Below are 18,815 nucleotides of genomic sequence, written 5' to 3'. Positions count from 1 at the left end.
GCCTGTCTGTAGGTGAGCATTTCCTTATAATCTATATGCAGACTTTCAGTTCAAAACTTTGCACCAATGGGTACAAGATATGATTCAACGGAGGAAGAAGAGGATTAGGAGATGGTATAGAGTGAAGAGTTAAGACAGTAAGTTCTTGTCTAATTGGACTTTTTCCACATACAACTTACAGTTACTAGCAGGAATTTGATTTGGCGGCTGTGGTACCATGCCTGCAGCCTGTGGACCCAGTCCAATCATCTGAGCATTTCCAGTGCCTGAAATATGATAGTACACAACCATGTTTTCAAAAAGAAATAATTATCCTTCACAAGACATTAAAAAAAGGAAGTATAACCTACATTGTCTACTTGACTTTTCTATAGGTGCCTAGTTGTTACAAAACAACACTTGTGCAAATGTGTGAATAATAAATTATTCTAAAATCAAATTATACTGCACAGCACTAACTGAATCAAAACTTCAAGAAAGGTTTTGACGTTTCACTCAACAAGACAACAGCATGTTGCTTGTGTCACCTTTCTGCAATGTAAGCCAATTTTCCATCTATAATTATCACTGTGCTGAGACAACAAATGAACATTACTTCCTTACTTTCTCTACATTCTTTCATCAGCTCTCTGTCAGTCTCACACACTTTATCAAATTTCACTTTTTCCACTTCTTTCTTCCCTTTCCTCATTTACCTGTCCCCACTGTATGTTTCTCCTTACACCTCACCCAAGCTTCCTCCCCCCCCCCCCCCCCCCCCCTTCTGAGTTTTCAATGTGCTTGTTTGCTTGATGTTAACTGCCCTGGTTGTTATTCCATACTTCCAGTTTTCAGCTCTTATTGTGGTAATTTCTTTCACTGCTACAAGTTTAGTGCAACAATTGTCAGTACTGTACTCTGTAAACACCAGTCAAGGCTGAGTGCCTTTGCTCAAAAGTTGTAAGTATATGCATAGCGAAATGTTCCCTCCAGCTTCAATTATGTTTTCAAATTATCTGAAAGTATCAGTGCTTTATAGTACATTAATGCTATTTTTACCAATTTTACATTGAGTATTATTGCTCAAAATTATCTTTGGATGAAATATTTTGAAACTTTTTTTTTTTTTTTTTTGTTTTGGTTTTAGGGCGCAAAACTGCTATGGTCATTAGCGCCCAGCCCGTGACTTAGGAAACAGTAAAAAACCGAAATTGAAAACCAGCAGCAATGGGAACGAAGTCATAAAATTGGAGAAACTAAAAGCAGAAGGAAGGCTTAAAAATCCACTACAGAAAGGGGTTGGTTGTTCCCAAAAAAAGCTTCAAATGACTGACGTCATTTCACTGGCACTAATAAACTGGAGAACGCGGTCAGCTGAGCGCGTGTCATCTGCTAAAATCGACGATATATCAAGCGATAGCTGTAGACGGGAGCGTAACGGATTAAAATAGGGGCACTCAATTAAAAGGTGTCTTACCGTCCACAGCTGAGAGCAGTGGGGACAGAGTGGGGGAGGATCGCCGCTTAAAAGATGTCGATGGCTAAAAAGACAGTGCCCTATCCGGAGTCTAGTTAAAATTACCTCCTCCCGACGACGCGTTCGGGAGGAAGAGGTCCAAGCACAAGGAAGAGCTTTCACTTCCCGCAATTTATTATGGAGAAGTGTTGACCAATGCGCGTGCCATAAATGAACAACATAACGACATAAAACGCTCCATAGATCGGCAAAAGGAATCGATGGAATAGCTGGCCGAAGAAGAGAGACTGCAGCCTTGGCTGCAATGTCGGCCGCTTCATTTCCACAGATACCAACGTGTCCCGGGAGCCAGAGGAACGCCACCGAGACGCCCCCCAGGTGGAGCAAGCGCAGACAGTCCTGAATCCGGTGGACCAGAGGGTGCACAGGGTAAAGAGCTTGGAGACTGAGGAGAGAGCTGAGAGAATCTGAGCAGATTACGTACTGTAACCGCTGATGGCGGCGGATGTAGTGGACAGCCTGGAGAACAGCGTAAAGCTCCGCAGTATAAACCGAACACTGGTCGGGAAGCCGAAAGCGATTTGGGGTGTCGCCAGCAATATAGGCACTCCCTACACCTAACGATGTTTTCGAGCCGTCGGTGTAAATAAATGTGGCGTCTGTCATTTGTGCACATAGAGCAGCAAATGCTAGACGATAAACAAGTGTAGGGGTACCATCCTTAGGAAATCGACAAAGGTCACGGAGCAGGCAGATCCGGGGACGGAGCCAAGGCAGTGCTGTACCCCAAGTTGTCAAGAAGGTTTTAGGAAAGCGGAAGGAAAGAGAATGGAGCAGTTGACGGAAGCGGACTCCCGGGGGTAGTAGGGAGGAGGAGCGGCCTGCATACCCTACATCAAAGGAGGCGTCGAAAAAAAGGTTATGGGCTGGATTAGCAGGCATGGAAGACAGATGGCTAGCATAACGCCTCAGAAGGACTGCTCGCCGATTGGACAGCGGAGGTTCAGCAGTCTCAGCATAAAGGCTTTCCACAGGGCTAGTGTAAAAAGCTCCAGACACTAAACGTAATCCACGGTGGTGGATAGAGTCGAGACGCCGAAGAATAGACAGCCGAGCAGAGGAGTAGACTATGCTTCCATAATCCCGAGGTACCATTCAGGACACGGAGGGTGTTAAGGGATCGTAGACAGCGAGCCGAAAGATAGGAAACGTGGGAGGACCAGCACAGTTTTCTGTCAAACATAAGACCCAAGAATTTAGCGACGTCTGAAAACGGAAGGTTGACAGGACCTAGATGTAAGGAGGGCGGAAGAAACTCCTTACGTCGCCAAAAATTAACACAAGCGGTCTTACTGGGAGAGAAACGAAAGCCGGTTTCGATGCTCCAAGAGTGGAGGCGATCGAGACATCCTTGAAGACGTCGTTCAAGAAGGCTGGTCCGTTGAGAGCTGTAGTAGATCGCAAAATCGTCCACAAAGAGGGAGCCCGAGACATCAGGAAGGAGGCAATCCATAATTGGATTGATGGCAATGGCAAACAGTACAACACTCAGCACGGAGCCCTGGGGTACCCCGTTTTCTTGGGAGAAAGTACGGGAGAGAGTAGTGTTCACCCGCACCCTAAATGTGCGCTCTGCCATAAATTCGCGAAGAAAAAGGGGTAGCCGACCTCGAAAGCCCCAAGAGAACAGTGTGCGGAGGATGCCTGTCCTCCAACATGTATCGTATGCTCTCTCCAGATCAAAAAATATTGCTACTGTTTGGCATTTCCGGAGAAAATTGTTCATGATATAAGTGGAGAGAGCAACAAGATGGTCAACGGCAGAACGATGCTTTCGGAATCCGCATTCGGCAGGTGTTAAAAGACTGCGGGATTCCAGCCACCACGCTAGACGGTAATTCACCATACGCTCCAAAACCTTACAGACACTAATCGTGAGAGAAATGGGGCGATAGCTAGAGGGGAGATGTTTGTCCTTTCCAGGTTTCGGAACGGGAACGACGATAGCTTCCCGCCATCGTCTGGGAAAAGTACTGTCGGTCCAAATTCGATTATAAAGGCGAAGGAGGTAATGCAGACTATGGGTTGATAAATGCAGCAACATTTGGACGTGGATACCATCCAGTCCTGGAGCGGAGGAGCGAGAAGAAGAGAGTGCATGTTGGAGATCCCGCATGGAGAAAACAGTATTATAGCTTTCGCGATTTTGAGAGGAGAAAGCAAGAGGTCGCACTTCCGCTGCACGTTTCTTTGGGAGAAACGCTGGCGGGTAATTGTAAGAGCTCGAAATCTCAGCAAAGTGCTGACCCAACGAGTTATAAATTGCGACGGGGTCCACGAATGTATCATGCGCGACAGTGAGCCCAGAGACCGGGGAGAAACTAGGCGCGCCTGAGAACCGTCGAAGCCGACTCCAAACTTCCGAGGAGGGAGTGAAGGTGTTAAATGAGCTAATAAAGAATTTCCAGCTTGCCTTCTTGCTATCGCGGATGACGCGACAGCATCGCGCACGGAACTGCTTATAGCGGATACAGTTGGCCAAAGTAGGATGGTGGCGGAAAACGCGGAGAGCACGTCGCCGCTCACGTATTGCATCACAGCATGCCTCGTTCCACCAAGGAACTGGGGGGCGTTGGGGCAATTCGGAGGTGCGTGGTATTGAATGTTCCGCAGCTGTAAGAATAACGTCGGTAATATGGGTGACCTCATCGTCAACACTGGGAAAGTGACGGTCATCGAATGTCGCTAGAGACGAAAAAAGTGTCCAATCAGCTTGGGCAAACTTCCAGCGTCGCGGGCGCATGTATGGCAGTTGAGGCTGCAGTCTAAGGACACATGGAAAGTGGTCACTCAAGTGTGTATCATCAAGGGCGAACCATTCGAAGCACCGAGCTAGCGGAACAGTACCGACCGCAAGGTCCAAATGAGATAAAGTTGTCGTGGAGGCAGATAAAAATGTAGGGACCCCAGTGTTGAGGCAAACTAGATCCGCTTGGTGGAAGACGTCTAGCAATAGTAAGCCACGTGGACAAGGATGTGGAGATCCCCAAAGCGGGTGGTGGGCATTGAAGTCCCCAACCAGCAAATAGGGGGGTGGAATCTGACCAAGAAGATGAAGGAGATCAGCTCATGCCATTGGTGTGGACGATGGAATGTATACAGTACAAAGAGAGAACTTGTTTCCGGAAAGGGAAAGACGGACGGCGACAGCTTGGAAGGAAGTGTTTAAATGGATTGGGTAATAATGGAGAGTTTCATGGAGAAGAATCATGAGTCCTCCATGTGCTGGAGTGCCTTCAAAAGAGGGGAGATCATATCGGACGGACTGAAAATGAGGGAGAACAAAGCGGTCATGGGGACGCAGCTTTGTTTCCTGAAGACAGAAGATGACCGGCGAGTAGGGACATGGGGTGAACAGAAAATGGAGGAATGAGACCAAAGTTGCTGTCAACTCAAAGACTGCTCGGAGCTAGCGACCGACAGCATGAAATGGCATTCAGCCGAAGGCAGAAGATCCTGATCCATAGGTTGGTCAGGAGCAGCTCCTGCCACCAGCGATCGGCCGGTTGACCGGCCACCAGCAGTGTGCCTCGGCGACACAGAAGACGGCCGAGGGCGATTTCCGCCAGGTGGCGCTGTAGATGGGACACGCCTTGGCGGAAAAGGAGAGGAACTGGATTTCTTTGTAGCCTTCTTGGAAGTATGATGTTTAGATGAAGGAGGAACCGATGGTTGTGAAGTTGCGGTACGTAAAAACTCTTCATGAGTATGCTCTTTTTTGGAGGTCTTGGTGTCTGACTTTTGGGCTCGAGATTTAGCAGAACCCGACGAAGGGTGAGCCATAGAGTGGGCAGGCGAAAGTGGTGAGGTTGAACAGGCGATCTTTGCGCTGGCCGATCTGACGACCTTGGCACTAAAGTTGAGGTCGCAAGTCTGCGTGGCCGCCTTCTTTGTTGGCCGAGGAGAAGCAAGGACAGTGCTGTATTTTCCTGTCTGAGGCACGGTGGGCTGTCGACTGGCGAATAATTTTCGAGCAGCAAAGGTCGACACCTTTTCCTTCACTCGTATTTCCTGGATGAGCTTTTCGTCCTTAAAAACGGGGCAATCTCGAGAGGAAGCAGCGTGGTCGCCCATACAGTTGATGCAGCGAGGGGATGGAGGTGGACAAGCACCCTCATGGGCATCCTTGCCACACGTAACACATTTGGCCGGATTGGAACAGGACTGGCTGGTGTGATTGAACCGCTGACATCGATAGCAACGCGTAGGGTTTGGGACATAAGGGCGAACGTAAATTATCTCATAGCCTGCTTTGATTTTCGATGGGAGTTGAACTTTGCCAAATGTCAAGAAGACAGTGCGGGTTGGAATGATGTTTGTGTCAACCCTTTTCACAACTCTACGAACAGCCGTCACGCCCTGGTCAGACAAGTAGTGCTGAATTTCTTCGTCAGACAATCCATCGAGGGAGCGTGTATAAACGACTCCACGCGAGGAATTTAAGGTACAGTGCGGTTCCACCCGGACAGGGAAGGTGTGGAGCAGAGAAGTACACAGCAATTTTTGTGCCTGGAGGGCACTGACTGTTTCTAACAACAGGGTGCCATTCCGTAATCGGGAACAAGACTTTACAGGACCTGCAATTGCGTCGACACCTTTCTGAATAATGAAAGGGTTGACCGTGGAGAAGTCGTGACCGTCGTCAGACCGAGAAACAACAAGGAACTGTGGCAACGATGGAAGAACTGTCTGTGGCTGAGACTCAGTGAACTTACGTTTGTGAGCAGACATAGTGGAAGGTGAGGAAACCATTGCGGAAGAATCCCCCATGATTACCGGCGTCTCCGATGGCGCGCTCCTCCCTTGTGGGGACCCTCACTGAGGGCACTCCCGCCTTAGGTGATTGTTCACACCTAAGGTCACACCTCCCGACAAACGGACGGAGGGACCAATTGGCACTTTCGGAAGGTATCAGCTCAGGTAATCACCCCTCCCTGGGCCTGGCCGTTACCAGGGGGTACGTACGTGTCCTACCTGTCTACCCGGGGCGGGGAATTACGCGTTACCCCGTCACCGGCTACGCATGGAAGTGCGTGGGTCGGCCTTCAGACATGCACAGGGAGGAAAAAAGAGAAAGGGAAAGGAACGAAGAGGGGTCTCAAACGCCGCAGTGGAGAAAAGGGCAAAGAGAAGAGGGAAGGAAAAGAGAAGGACAGAGGAAGGACGAAGACTTACAAGTGTAGAAAGCAAGGGATTTGTAATCGTTTCGAGTGTCCGTCTCCGGACGTAGGCACAAACCATACTCCCAGAGGGGGAGAAAGGGAAGGAAAGAGCCAGAGGAGAGGGGGGGGGGGGGCGAAGATGGGGGACGGGGAAGGAGGAGGAAAGGGAAGGTATGCAGCCCGGAAAGGAAGGAGGGCCACATTAGCTCGGGGTCCCGTGCTCGCTACGCACATGTCCACAAAAGAGTTGTGGACCCCCTGGGGGTATTTTGAAACTATCAGTCAAACAATGTTTAACATTGGAGTTCCTATAAAATCTGTTGCACTGCTTGGATACATATGGCATCAACTCAGTTCACCAATGATATCATCTTAATTGTCATCTTTGGTCAGTAGTTCAGATTTCAGTCAGAGTGGATGCTTATGTTAATACAATGATCAAAACACAAAATAGCATTGAAATGTACCATTAATATAATGTTAATCAGTTCAATCTCAAAAAACACCGAGAAGTTTTCTAAAAAATGCTAGATGTACTTGAGAAAACAAGCACAGTAACAGAATTTTGTCATGGAATTACAAGCAGTAATCAGAAGCTTTAACCATCTAGTGGTTTGGTTTGGTTTGTGGTATTAAAGGGACCAGACTGCTATGGTCATCAGTCCCTTTTTCCAAAACTTAAAAACACCCACACAGAATAAAAACAAACAATGGACATGACAACAGAGGACATAGGACAAGAAAGACACAGACTGAGACCAGACAAAAGGAATTAAGATCACACAGAGTGTGTGAATGGTTGGCCGACCATAGAGACAAAAAAGGAAAAGCCAACCACCTAGAAACACACTGAAAAATAACCCAGTATAAATTCGTAGGCCAAAGGCCAGACTCATAACAAAAAAATGACAAACACTCAGAGTAAGTGGTGATAAACCCCCGCCCGAAAAAACGCAAAACTAAGCCTGTCATGGCAGTGTCATCTGTTAAAAGGGCAGGGAGCGTATCAGGCAGCACAAATGTCTGCCTGAGCACAGCTAAAAGCGGACAGGCCGACAAAATGTGCACCCCATCAAAGCCGCCCAGCAGCGACACAGAGGAGGGTCCTCCCGACGCAGTAAGTAACTGTGTGTCAGCCAAGAGTGGCCAATGCGGAGCCGACAATGGACAACTGAGTCCCTGCGAATGGCTTGCATGGATGACCGCCACACAGTCGTCGTCTCCTTGATAGCACGGAGTTTCTTGAGTGTAGTCAGATCGCACCATTCAACGTCCCAAAGCGCGAAAACTTTGTGGCGTAAGACTGCTCGCAAATCAGTCTCCGGGAGGTCAATGTCCAGAGTTGGTTCACTGGTGGCCTGTTTGGCCAGGCGGTCAACATGTTCATGTTCACTGCCCGGGATGCCGACATGACCAGGGGTCCACACAAACACCACAGAGCGGCCACAACGGGCAAGAGTATGGAGGGACTCCTGGACAGCCATCACCAGATGAGAGCGAGGGAAACGCTGGTTGGTAGCTCGTAAACTGCTCAGGAAGTCGCTACAGATAACGAAGGACTCACCTGAGCAGGAGCGGATATACTCTAGGGCACGAAAGATGGCGACCAGCTCAGCAGTGAAAACGCTGCAGCCAGCCGGCAATAAGCGTTGTTCGTAATAGTCCCCTAGAGCGAGAGCATAACTGACACAACCAGCAACCATTGAACCGTCAGTGTAAACAACGCCAGAGCCCTGATATGTGGCAAGGATGGAAAGAAAGCGGCGGCGGAAGGCCTCTGGAGGGAGTGAGTCCTTCGGGCCCTGTGCCAATTCATGCCGAAGAAAAGGGCGGGGCACACACCACGGGGGTGTACGCAGGGGGGCCCAGGAAGGAGGTGGCAGAGGGAAAACACCAAGCCCAAAGAGAAGCTCTCTGACGCGAACCGCGATCGAACAACCCAACCACGGCTGACGTTCTGGGAGATGGACGACCGACTGAGGGAACAGGAGACGATAATTAGGACGCCCAGGCAAGCTACAAACATGTGTAGCATAAGTGGCCAGTAGACGTTGGCGCCGTAACTGCAGTGGAGGGGCACCTGCCTCCACAAGTATGCCGCTCACAGGGCTGGTCCAGAAAGCACCGGTGACAAGTCGGATCCCGCTGTGAAGGACTGTGTCCAGCACCCGCAACGCAGAAGGGGGTGCTGAACCGTAAGCCAGGCTCCCATAATCCAGACGGAACTGGAAAGAGGGTAGATCGGTCGGCGCCCCAGCTGGTGTGGCTCAAGCATCGCGGAGCATTACGATGCCGCCAACACATCTGTTTAAGCTGCCGAATATGTGGGAGCCAAGCAACAGGGCATCAAAAACCACACCCAAAAACCGATGTGTCTCCACCACAGCAAGACGTTCGCCATCAAGATAAAGCCGCGGCTCAGGGAGAACGGTGTGTCGCCGGCAGTCATGCATAACGCAGGTCTTGGCAGCCAAAAACTGGAAGCCATGCACTACAGCCCAAGACTGCGCCTTGTGGACAGTGCCCTGCCATTCAGCAGCTGCAATGCCAATGGAGCTATAGTAGAGGCAGAAGTCATCAGCATACAAGGAAGGTGAGACAGACGTTCCCACCGCAGCAGCGAGCCCTTTAATTGCAATTAAAAATAGGCAGACACTTAAGACAGATCCCTGTGGTACCCCATTCTCCTGAACTCGGGAGGGAACTATGGGAGGCCGCAACTTGCACACGAAAGGAACAATGTGACAGAAAATTTCGTATGAAAATCGGCAGCGGACCCCAAAGATCCCAACCATGAAGCGTAGATAGGATGTGATGGTGCCATGTCATATCATACGCCTTCCACATGTCAAAAAAGACAGCGACGAGGTGCTGATGGTGGGCAAAGGCTGTACGGATGGCAGACTCCAGGCTCACCAGATTGACGGCGGGCAAAGACCGTATGGATGGCAGACTCCAGGCTCATCAGATTGTCGGCGGCAGAGCGGCCTTTACGGAATCCACCCTGAGACGGAGCCAGAAGGCCCCAAGACTCGAGTACCCAACTCAACCGCTGGCTCACCATGCATTCGAGCAACTTGCAAAGAACGTTGGTGAGGCTAATGGGGCGGTAGCTGTCCACCTCCAATGGGTTCTTGCCAGGTTTCAAAACAGTGATAACAATGCTTTCCCGCCATTGCAACGGAAACTCACCCTCGACCCAGATACAGTTGTAAAGGTCGAGGAGGCGTCGCTGGCAGTCCACTGAGAGGTGTTTCAGCATCAGACAGTGGATGCAATCTGGCCCAGGAGCTGTAGCAGGGCAAGCGGCTAGGGCACTATGGAATTCCCACTCACTGAATGGAACATTGTAGGATTCAGGACGGCGGGTGTGAAATGAAAGGCTCCGATGTTCCAACCCCTTTTTAATGTAGCGGAAGGCCAGTGGGTAATTCACAGAAGCGGAACTCAGAGCAAAATGGTCTGCTAAGCAGTTTGCAATTATGTCGGAGTCAGTACAAACTGCTCCATTCAGTGATAGCACAGGGATGCTGACAGGGGTCCGATGGCCATAGAGGTGCCTAATCTTGGCCCAAACCTGCGATGGAGACATATGGAGGCCAATGGTGGAGACATACCATTCCCAGCACTTCTGCTTGTGCTGGTGAATGATGCGGCAGGCTCGCACACGGAGCTGTTTAAAGGCGATAAGGTTTTCTAATGAGGGATGCCGCTTGTGATGCTGGAGCGCCCGCCTGCGATCTTTAATCGCCTCGGCGATCGCAGGCAACCATCAATGCACAGTCCTCCACCAAGGGGACCCAGAAGAATGGGGAATGGCAGATTCTGCGGCAGTAACGATGCCGGTGGTGATCAAGTGAACCACCACATCAATGGCTTCGTTAGAAAGAGGCTGAATAGCGGCAGTGGAGGAGAACAAGTCCGAGTCAGCCTTATTCATAGACCATCTGCAAGGGTGCCCAGAAGAGTGATGCTGTGGCAGTGACAGAAAGATCGGGAAGTGGTCACTACCACACAGGTCGTCATGCAAACTCCATTGGACAGACGGTAAGAGGCTAGGGCTGCAAATCGAAAGGTCGATGGTGGAGTACGTGCCATGCATCACACTGAAATGTGTGAAGGCACCATCATTTAAAATGGAAAGGTCGAGCTGTGCCAATACATTCTCAACAGTGGCGCCTCGACCTGTTGCCACTGACCCACCCCACAGAGGGTAATGGGCATTGAAGTCGCCCAGTAACAGGAAAGGTGGCGGCAACTAGGCTATCAGTGCAGCCAGGACATACTGCGGACATCACCATCTGGTGGAAGATAAAGACTGCAGACAGTAACAGCCTGTGGCATACACACTCGAGCAGCGACAGCCTCTAAAGGTGTTTGTAGAGGGACAGACTCGGTGTGAAGGGAGTGAAGGACGTAGATGTAGACGCCACCAGATACACTTTCATAAGCTGCCCGGTTCCTATAATAACCCCGATAGCCACGAAGGGCAGGGGTTCGCATTGCCGGAAACCAAGTTTCTTGAAGAGCAACGCAGAGGAAAGGGTGAAGGCTGAGAAGTTGTCGGAGCTCAGCAAGATGGTGGAAGAAACCGCTGCAGTTCCACTGGAGGATGATACTGCCCATGGCTGAGAAATGCGTGAAGGGACTGGGGAGGCAGATTACGCCGCTGGGTCACCTGCTGCCACCGATTGAGCACCTGTGCTGTCTGAGGGACCGGCGAGATTGAGGTCCTCAGCGGACCCCACGATCTCCACCTCATCCGCAGACGCAGAGCTCGAAGATTGCGGTGGGGTGGGTGCCACCGCAAGTTCCTTGGCCTTAGAGGTCATCCTCTTTGATTTCTCACGCTGCTCCTTGGGTTTCACTGGCTGGGAGGGCTTCACCAATTCAGACTATGGGACAGAGGAGGATCGCGAAGCCCTACGACCAGCTGGTTGTGGGCACATATGCCACTGTCGGGCGTCAGCCTCCCGCTTTTGGAAACCAGGGAAGGGAGGGACCCAAGGGACCCCTTGCGAGCAAGAGAAGCCGAAGAAGGTGGACGCTTCTCCGGCTTAGAAGCAGGGACGGACATCCCCGTTGTGTGTGTGTGAGCGGGGGGAGGGGTGGGGTGGGGGGGTGTTGCTCCCAAGGTAGGTGGCACTGGAGCAACAGGGGGGATGGTGCCCCCTATGGGCAAGGGGGCATGTGTTGTACAGTTCGGCGATCCCACTGGAATTCGTGGAACAGATGGGGCTAAAACAGTTGTTCTTGCAGCGGCATATGAGGCAGTCATTCGCACAGGATGCAGTCGTTCATATTTCCTCTTAGCCTCAGTATAGGTCAGTCGGTCCAGGGTCTTATATTCCATGATTTTGTGCTCTTTCTGTAAGATCCTGCAGTCTGGCGAGCAAGGTGAATGATGCTCTCCGCCGTTGACACAGATGGGAGGTGGGGCAAATGGGGTATTGTGGTGATGGGCGTCCGCAATCACGACATGTGAGGCTGGAAGTATGGAAGTACAGCGGGAAGACATATGGCCAAACTTACAGCACTTAAAGCACCGCATTGGGGGAGGGATATAGGGCTTGACATCACACCGGTAGACCATCACCTTGACCTTCTCCGGTAATGTATCACCCTTGAAGGCCAAGATGAAGGCACTGGTAGTAACCTTATTATCCCTCGGAGCCCGATGAACGCGCCGGACGAAATGAACACCTCGACGCTCTAAGTTGGAGCGCAACTCGTCATTAGACTTCAAAAGTAGATCCCTATGGAAAATAATACCCTGGACCATAATTAGACTCTTATGTGGTGTGATGGTAACGTTAACATCCCCCAACTTGTCACAAGCAAGTAACCTTCGTGACTGGGCAGAGGATGCCGTTTTTATCAAAACTGACCCAGAGCGCATTTTGGACAATCCCTCCACCTCCCCAAACCTGTCCTCTAAATGCTCTACGAAGAACTGAGGCTTTGTGGACATGAAAGACTCCCCATCAGCTCTCGTACAAACTAGGAACCAGGGCGAATAACTTTCACCGCCATCCTGAGACTTGCGCTCCTCCCACGGTGTGGCCTGGGAGGGGAACGTCCCGAGAACGCTTAGAGACTGCTGGCGGATGGCCACCAGCGAGAGATGATGTACCACGCTTCATTGCGGGTCATCCACCCTGATGCCACCCACTCTGACCAAGGGCCCTCCCCACGGGCGCCACCCAGCCTCAACAAGGGCCATCTGGCAGGATGGCCATTGCCAGGAGTCCTGATGCCCCAGGGAGATGGGCATCTACTCCTTGGCATACGTGGGGGGTTAACAGCGCAGGCATCAGCAGAGCGATCCCTGTGTTGTCAGGGGGCTACAACCAACAGGGTACATGGTGGCCCCACCACAACGGACTGGCTACCGTGCTGGATCCTAGGCGCAAAAATGTCCAAGCTCGTTGTCTCAGCAAAAAGCAACACTGCACAGTGCATTGTGGAAATCGCACCCAGGAACGTATCCTCTCCCAAGAGGTGGAAAACGAGTGGGACAGCATTGCGACGACGAGAAAGCCAGCTAAAGGTCTCAACACACAACGGATACTGTTTACCAAGTAAGGTGCCCTTCCCCAATTGGCTCTCTCTTCGGAAGAATTTAGAAAGGTGGAGGTCAAAACCTAATGGGGACCATCACATTAAAGGCCAAAACAGTTGAGACTCCTTTTAGTCGCCTCTTACGACAGGCAGGAATACTGCGGGCCTATTCTAACCCCCAAACCCGCAGGGGGGGGGGGGGGGGGGGTAACCATATAGTGTCGTCAATATATGGAAGCAATGAATTAGCACTGATGGGTTATCTTATCCATAGCAATATGGCAACAATACACAAACAAAAGTTACTTTGCCCACACTAAAGGTGCCAGGTGCCACAATTTGGAGCAAATTTAACATCTTGCCCAGAGAATGTTTAAGGTAACATTCATATGACCCTCTGTATAGTGCTGATATTTTGATTATAAAAGTTTTTGAGCATTGTAAGGAACAAGGAAAAAGCTACAAAATTTAAGAGCATCAAATTTTCTCTCTGCACTGCTCCAATGTGTTCCTGTTCCTGAAATTTTTAGGGATATACTTCTCTTCAACGGTATATAGTTTTAAAATTTTCAGTCTGACCATTTTTGAACTTCTGAGACATCAGTTACAGTTTGTATTCTGGGTGGTGATGTACAGGCTGCTTCTTACCTTGCCTTGCCAATGTTTGGAGTGCATTTATGGGATCCTGCATTGTTTGCCCTGCTCCTCCAGCTGGGCCATTCATCCCTTGGCCCTTCTTTGCATCTAAAAACAACAATAATCAAATCAGTATCATATTAAAAAGCTTCAATAATTTATCAGAATACATACTTTTACTCACTCAGTTCTCTGACATGAAGAATAAGTCTTGCAACAAAGCTCAGATATTCCTCCTGAAACAGAGAGAAAAATTGTTCTGAGAGTGACTCTTTCACAGTCTCTAAACAGAAATGAATACAATGACAAAATCTGGAGGAACTTATTTTCAATTTTTAACACTGACTTGCGGAAGTAACAAACCTTAAATGTAAATAATAAGGTTTTTGAAAGTGGAGCATAGCTTACCAGGCTTTAGAATTTATTTTCACAAATCCAGAATTAGTTTAAACCTATAAAGCTCTCTTTGCACTTAACCAACTTGCATGTTTAGAATATACTCATCTTGGCTTTCATAACAGTTTCTCCATAGAAAAACATTCACACGTGATGTCCTAGTAAAACAAGAAAAACTATCCTATTGGCATATTCTGCAACCTTGTTGTGTCCTGTGAACCACAAAATTCAATGTAGGAAACTAAAATGTTATGACAATGGCATTCCTCCAGCAGGGATCGAGTCTTCCCTTCCTAACAGAAATTAGAAGGTTACAATACTGCACTGTGTCACACAAAAGTATCAAACATCAGACAGAGAAAATATGTGAGGCCCCAAAAGGACCAACATGGTCTGTTCTCACTTTAACTTAAAATAATTAATGGTCTTTCCACGCCCTTAAATGACAGTTCAAAAGCTGTAATTTTTGCTGATGTCATAGCACATCAAGTGCCAAAATTCAATTTAATCAGACACAGTTCAGATGATATCTGAATGGGCTTACAACTAGCATGCAACAAATGGTTTACGTCTTAATTTCACAAAAACTCAGTTTATGTAATTTCAAACAAGCAAAAATTATAACCAAGAACTTCAACATGTTCTAACCTTAGAAGTCTGTCTTGTATTGTCAACTTGTAAGAGCATTACCTTATTTTTCCATAGCTATCCTGTTATACACTGGTTGCACATTACTCTGAAGAAATGATTTAAACTAATTTCTTTTGATGCTATATAAAATGAAAGAAGTGGAATACATCACCAGTGTACCAAGTATCTACATCCAGATCTACACCTCACAAGTCACATTATGGTGTATGACGGATGGCCACTGGTGTGTGTTTATCAAGATTTTTTTAATCACTAGTTAAACTTTAATATTTTTACCATTCTTCTGCTTCAATTTCATGTTCATTTCAACACACACACCTGAACTTTGTAGTACTACTGCATTTGCTACCTTTTCACATCTATTTGGAATGTGGTTCATTTGTCACATATATATGCAATTTTCTATCTGATCAGTTTGTTAAGTGTTAAAAGATGGAGACAGAACCCGCTAACTTAGAGAAATCATAAAAACCTGTTCAACTTACTATTGTCAAGGATAAGGAATGCTTAAGGTCATGCCTTCATTGTTGTGCTACATCTAAAACTTAAAATAGAGTGTGGCAGAAAAAAGGGGCTAACTCCATCTAAAAGCAATTAAAACTGAAAAAAGACGGCTGGCCAAGGAAGCTGGCAGAAGAGGTAGGGTCTAGGGTCCCTTAGACTCAGCATGTGGCATGTCATGCACTGACCTCAACCACCCTGGCCCCATCCCAACAATAGTTTAAAACATTACATCTGAGAATAAAAACCACTTTCCTGTAGAAAATGAAGAACCAGTTGTTCAACTACCCGTACAGAGTCTGCCAATATAGGAAGTAAAGCATCTGGAAGATCATGCTTGGATGGAGAGCAAGAAGGAGGGGCCAATCCACCAGGATGTCAGTGTTACTGTCTCTGAGGCTCCAAAAGCCCAATGTAGAAGCAGCTCATTATATAAGATAAATCTGCTGCTTAATCTGGCATGACTGATAAGGAAGGGACAGAATGGTGGACTCCTCCCAAGTGGAACACAATGAACAGCACCATAAAGCTTAAGTCTCCTTCATGATGCAGAGTTTATTAGAGGAGACAGCCCATGACATGTTGTTCCATCTCTGAATCTGCATCTGGGATCATCAAAGTAAATGCTGGGTGAGTAATCACTTCTCCAGTCAAATGATCAGCCAGTTAATTTCCCAGAAGACCAAGAGAAAGACAACAGAGCAAGCAATATGACTGTGGTCAGATAAAAAGATTGTGAAAAGCAAATGTCACAGGGTGACAAGAGTAACTTTGATCAACAGCCTGGAGATGGCCACTGAGACACTACAAACAAAGACTCTTTCAAGAGAGGTCTGTCTAACAAAACATAGGGCTCCCTTAACAGCTACCAGCTCTGCTGTGAAAACAATAGACATTTCCAAGCAGAAAATGTTCTACATCTACATCTACATGATTACTCCGCAATTCACATTTAAGTGCTTGGCACAGGGTTCATCGAACCACAATCATACTATCTCTCTACCATTCCACTCCCGAACAGCGCGCAGGAAAAACTAACACCTAAACCTTTCTGTTCGAGCTCTGATTTCTCTTATTTTATTTCGATGATCATTCCTACCTATGTAGGTTGGGCTCAACAAAATATTTTCGCATTCGGAAGAGAAAGTTGGTGACTGAAATTTCGTAAATAGATCTCGCCGTGACAAAAAACGTCTTTGCTTTAACGACTTCCATCCTAACAAGCGTATCATATCTGCCATACTCTCTTCCCTATTACGTGATAATACAAAACGAGCTGCCCTTTTCTGCAACCTTTCGATATCCTCCGTCAATCCCACCTGGTAAGGATCCCACACCGCGCAGCAATATTCTAACAGAGGACGAACGAGTGTAGTGTAAGCTGTCTCTTTAGTGGACTTGTTGCATCTTCTAAGTGTCCTGCCAATGAAACACAACCTTTGGCTCGCTTTCCCCGCAATATTGTCTATGTGGTCTTTCAAACTGAAGTTGTTCGTAATTTTAACAGCCAGGTACTTAGTTGAATTGACAGCACTGAGAATTGTACTATTTATCGAGTCTTGGAATGTAAGTACAACTGGATAGTGTCAATCAGTGCCGTATGCCTTACGCTGATCAAAAAAGGACTATGATGACATGGCATTTAGATAAAGCCTGTCAAATTGCTGTTTCCAACACAATCAGATACTTCATTGTGAGCTGTCCCTCTCAGAAACCACACTGATAGGATGTCAAATGGGTCCATGATTCAAGAAAGCAGTGAAATCATTGGGATACCATGCTTTCAAGCAGTTTTCATAGCATGTTGGTGAGGCTAACTGGTCAGCAGCTGTCTATGGACATGGGATTTTTGCCTCATTTAAGAATTGGGGTGGTGATACTATCTCAACATCATGAAGAAAAAATACCTTTTAGGCGAATATGACAGAAGACCCTGCGTTGACAGAATCCTTCAGTAATCATCAGATATTGGATTATCTGATTATGAATTTAATCAGGGCCTGGTGCCATATCATGCGACATGTCGAGAGCTTGAAGCTGTTCCCAGGCACCGAAAAGCAATTTCGAAGGACGGAGGTCAGATGAGATAGAGGATAGATAATTTCTTCAACTTTTATTTTATGTGTTTGAAATGTAGACAGGTTAAGAAGAAGATGCCAACACTGTCAAAAAGTGTGTTACGAGGTGTTCAGCAAGAACCAATGCATCAGTAGAGATCCGCTGTTAAACAGGAGACAGCCCAGAACACTTCTGGATCTTTGGAGGCCCAGCAGACTATGGAACTTGGCCTAAATCTGCGATGATGAGCCATACTTTTAGCACAAAGTCGCTTAAAGATCATGAGGATGGTCTGTCCAGGATGATGTTTGAGATGTTACAGGGCCCATTAACAATCCTAAATAGCTATGGCAATGTCTTTGATCTACCATAGCACCTACTAGTAGGGGAGGAGGCCCTGTAGGAAAGAGAATAGTAGTTCCAGCAGCACAGATAAATACAATGAAGATGATTAGCCCAAACTCATCAATGCAATCTGGCAAAGATGAAAGCAGAGATACACAACTGCCAGCTGGCTCTTCGAAGAGCCTAACATGGTAACTGGACTGTCAGCTGGTGACAAATTAGTGATAGAATTACCACTAAGTGATCACTGTGACAGAGATTGTCATGTTGTGAACAGTGAAGCAAAGCCACAAGATTACGAGAAGACATCATATGTTCGATAGCCAAAAAGGTGTCATGGACAGCACTGAGGTGGGTAGGAACACAGTCATTGAGGAGAGACAGATTAATAAGATCGGAAAGAAGAGGGTCAATGAGACAACATAGTATTTCCCCACAAGGGGTGGTGCACAACGAAATCTCCAAATGGGAGGAGAGGGAGGAGTGTTGTTCCATCTGAATGTATGAAAGTGCCCTGGCTGAGGGTAAATAAACAACACAAATGGCAATCGGTAGGGTCGCTCACACTTGCATAGCTATTGCTTCTGATGTAGTACAGAGGGGAATAGACTGTACGAGAGTACTAACTAATGTACAGACACCTGCGGATGTGATCTTGAGGCCAGTACGTTACCGACAAAATGCATGGTAACCTCAAAGAGTTGGGAGAATGGTCATCAGGAAAACATTTTACGTGTACAAAGGTTGCCCAGAAAATAATGCACCGCTTTTTTAAAACAATTCTTTATTGAATATAATGAGAATTAAACACAGAGAATGGTGTTTTATCTACACACCCTATTTTTCCATGTAATCTCCACCCCGTTCTATGGCCTTCCTTTAACGTGAAACAAGGGTGTGTATGCCCTGTCGGTACCAATCCTTGTCCTTGTGGCGGAATCAGTGCTTCACTGTGTGAATCACTTCCTCATCATTCTCAAAATGTCTTC

The 18,815-nt window shown here is 47.7% G+C and overlaps 1 protein-coding gene across 3 annotated transcripts in view; it reads right to left on the bottom strand.

Moving 5' to 3' along the window:
* LOC124796277 (mediator of RNA polymerase II transcription subunit 15) overlaps positions 1-18,815 on the bottom strand; it is a 168,029-nt gene that overhangs the window by 114,803 nt on the left and 34,411 nt on the right. For all 3 annotated transcript variants that reach the window (XM_047260393.1, XM_047260395.1, XM_047260394.1), the window contains exons 3-5: positions 14,060-14,111; positions 13,888-13,983; positions 180-266 (exon numbers count right to left, since the gene is read on the bottom strand). In XM_047260393.1, coding sequence (XP_047116349.1) covers positions 180-266; positions 13,888-13,983; positions 14,060-14,111 — 235 coding nt within the window. The remainder of the gene's footprint in view (positions 1-179; positions 267-13,887; positions 13,984-14,059; positions 14,112-18,815) is intronic.

This window comes from Schistocerca piceifrons, chromosome 4, assembly GCF_021461385.2.
Source record: "Schistocerca piceifrons isolate TAMUIC-IGC-003096 chromosome 4, iqSchPice1.1, whole genome shotgun sequence".
In the NCBI taxonomy this organism is placed as follows: Eukaryota; Metazoa; Arthropoda; class Insecta; order Orthoptera; family Acrididae; genus Schistocerca; species Schistocerca piceifrons.
Note: the sequence above shows the minus strand (reverse complement) of the source record. Positions and strands in the feature narration are given on the sequence as shown.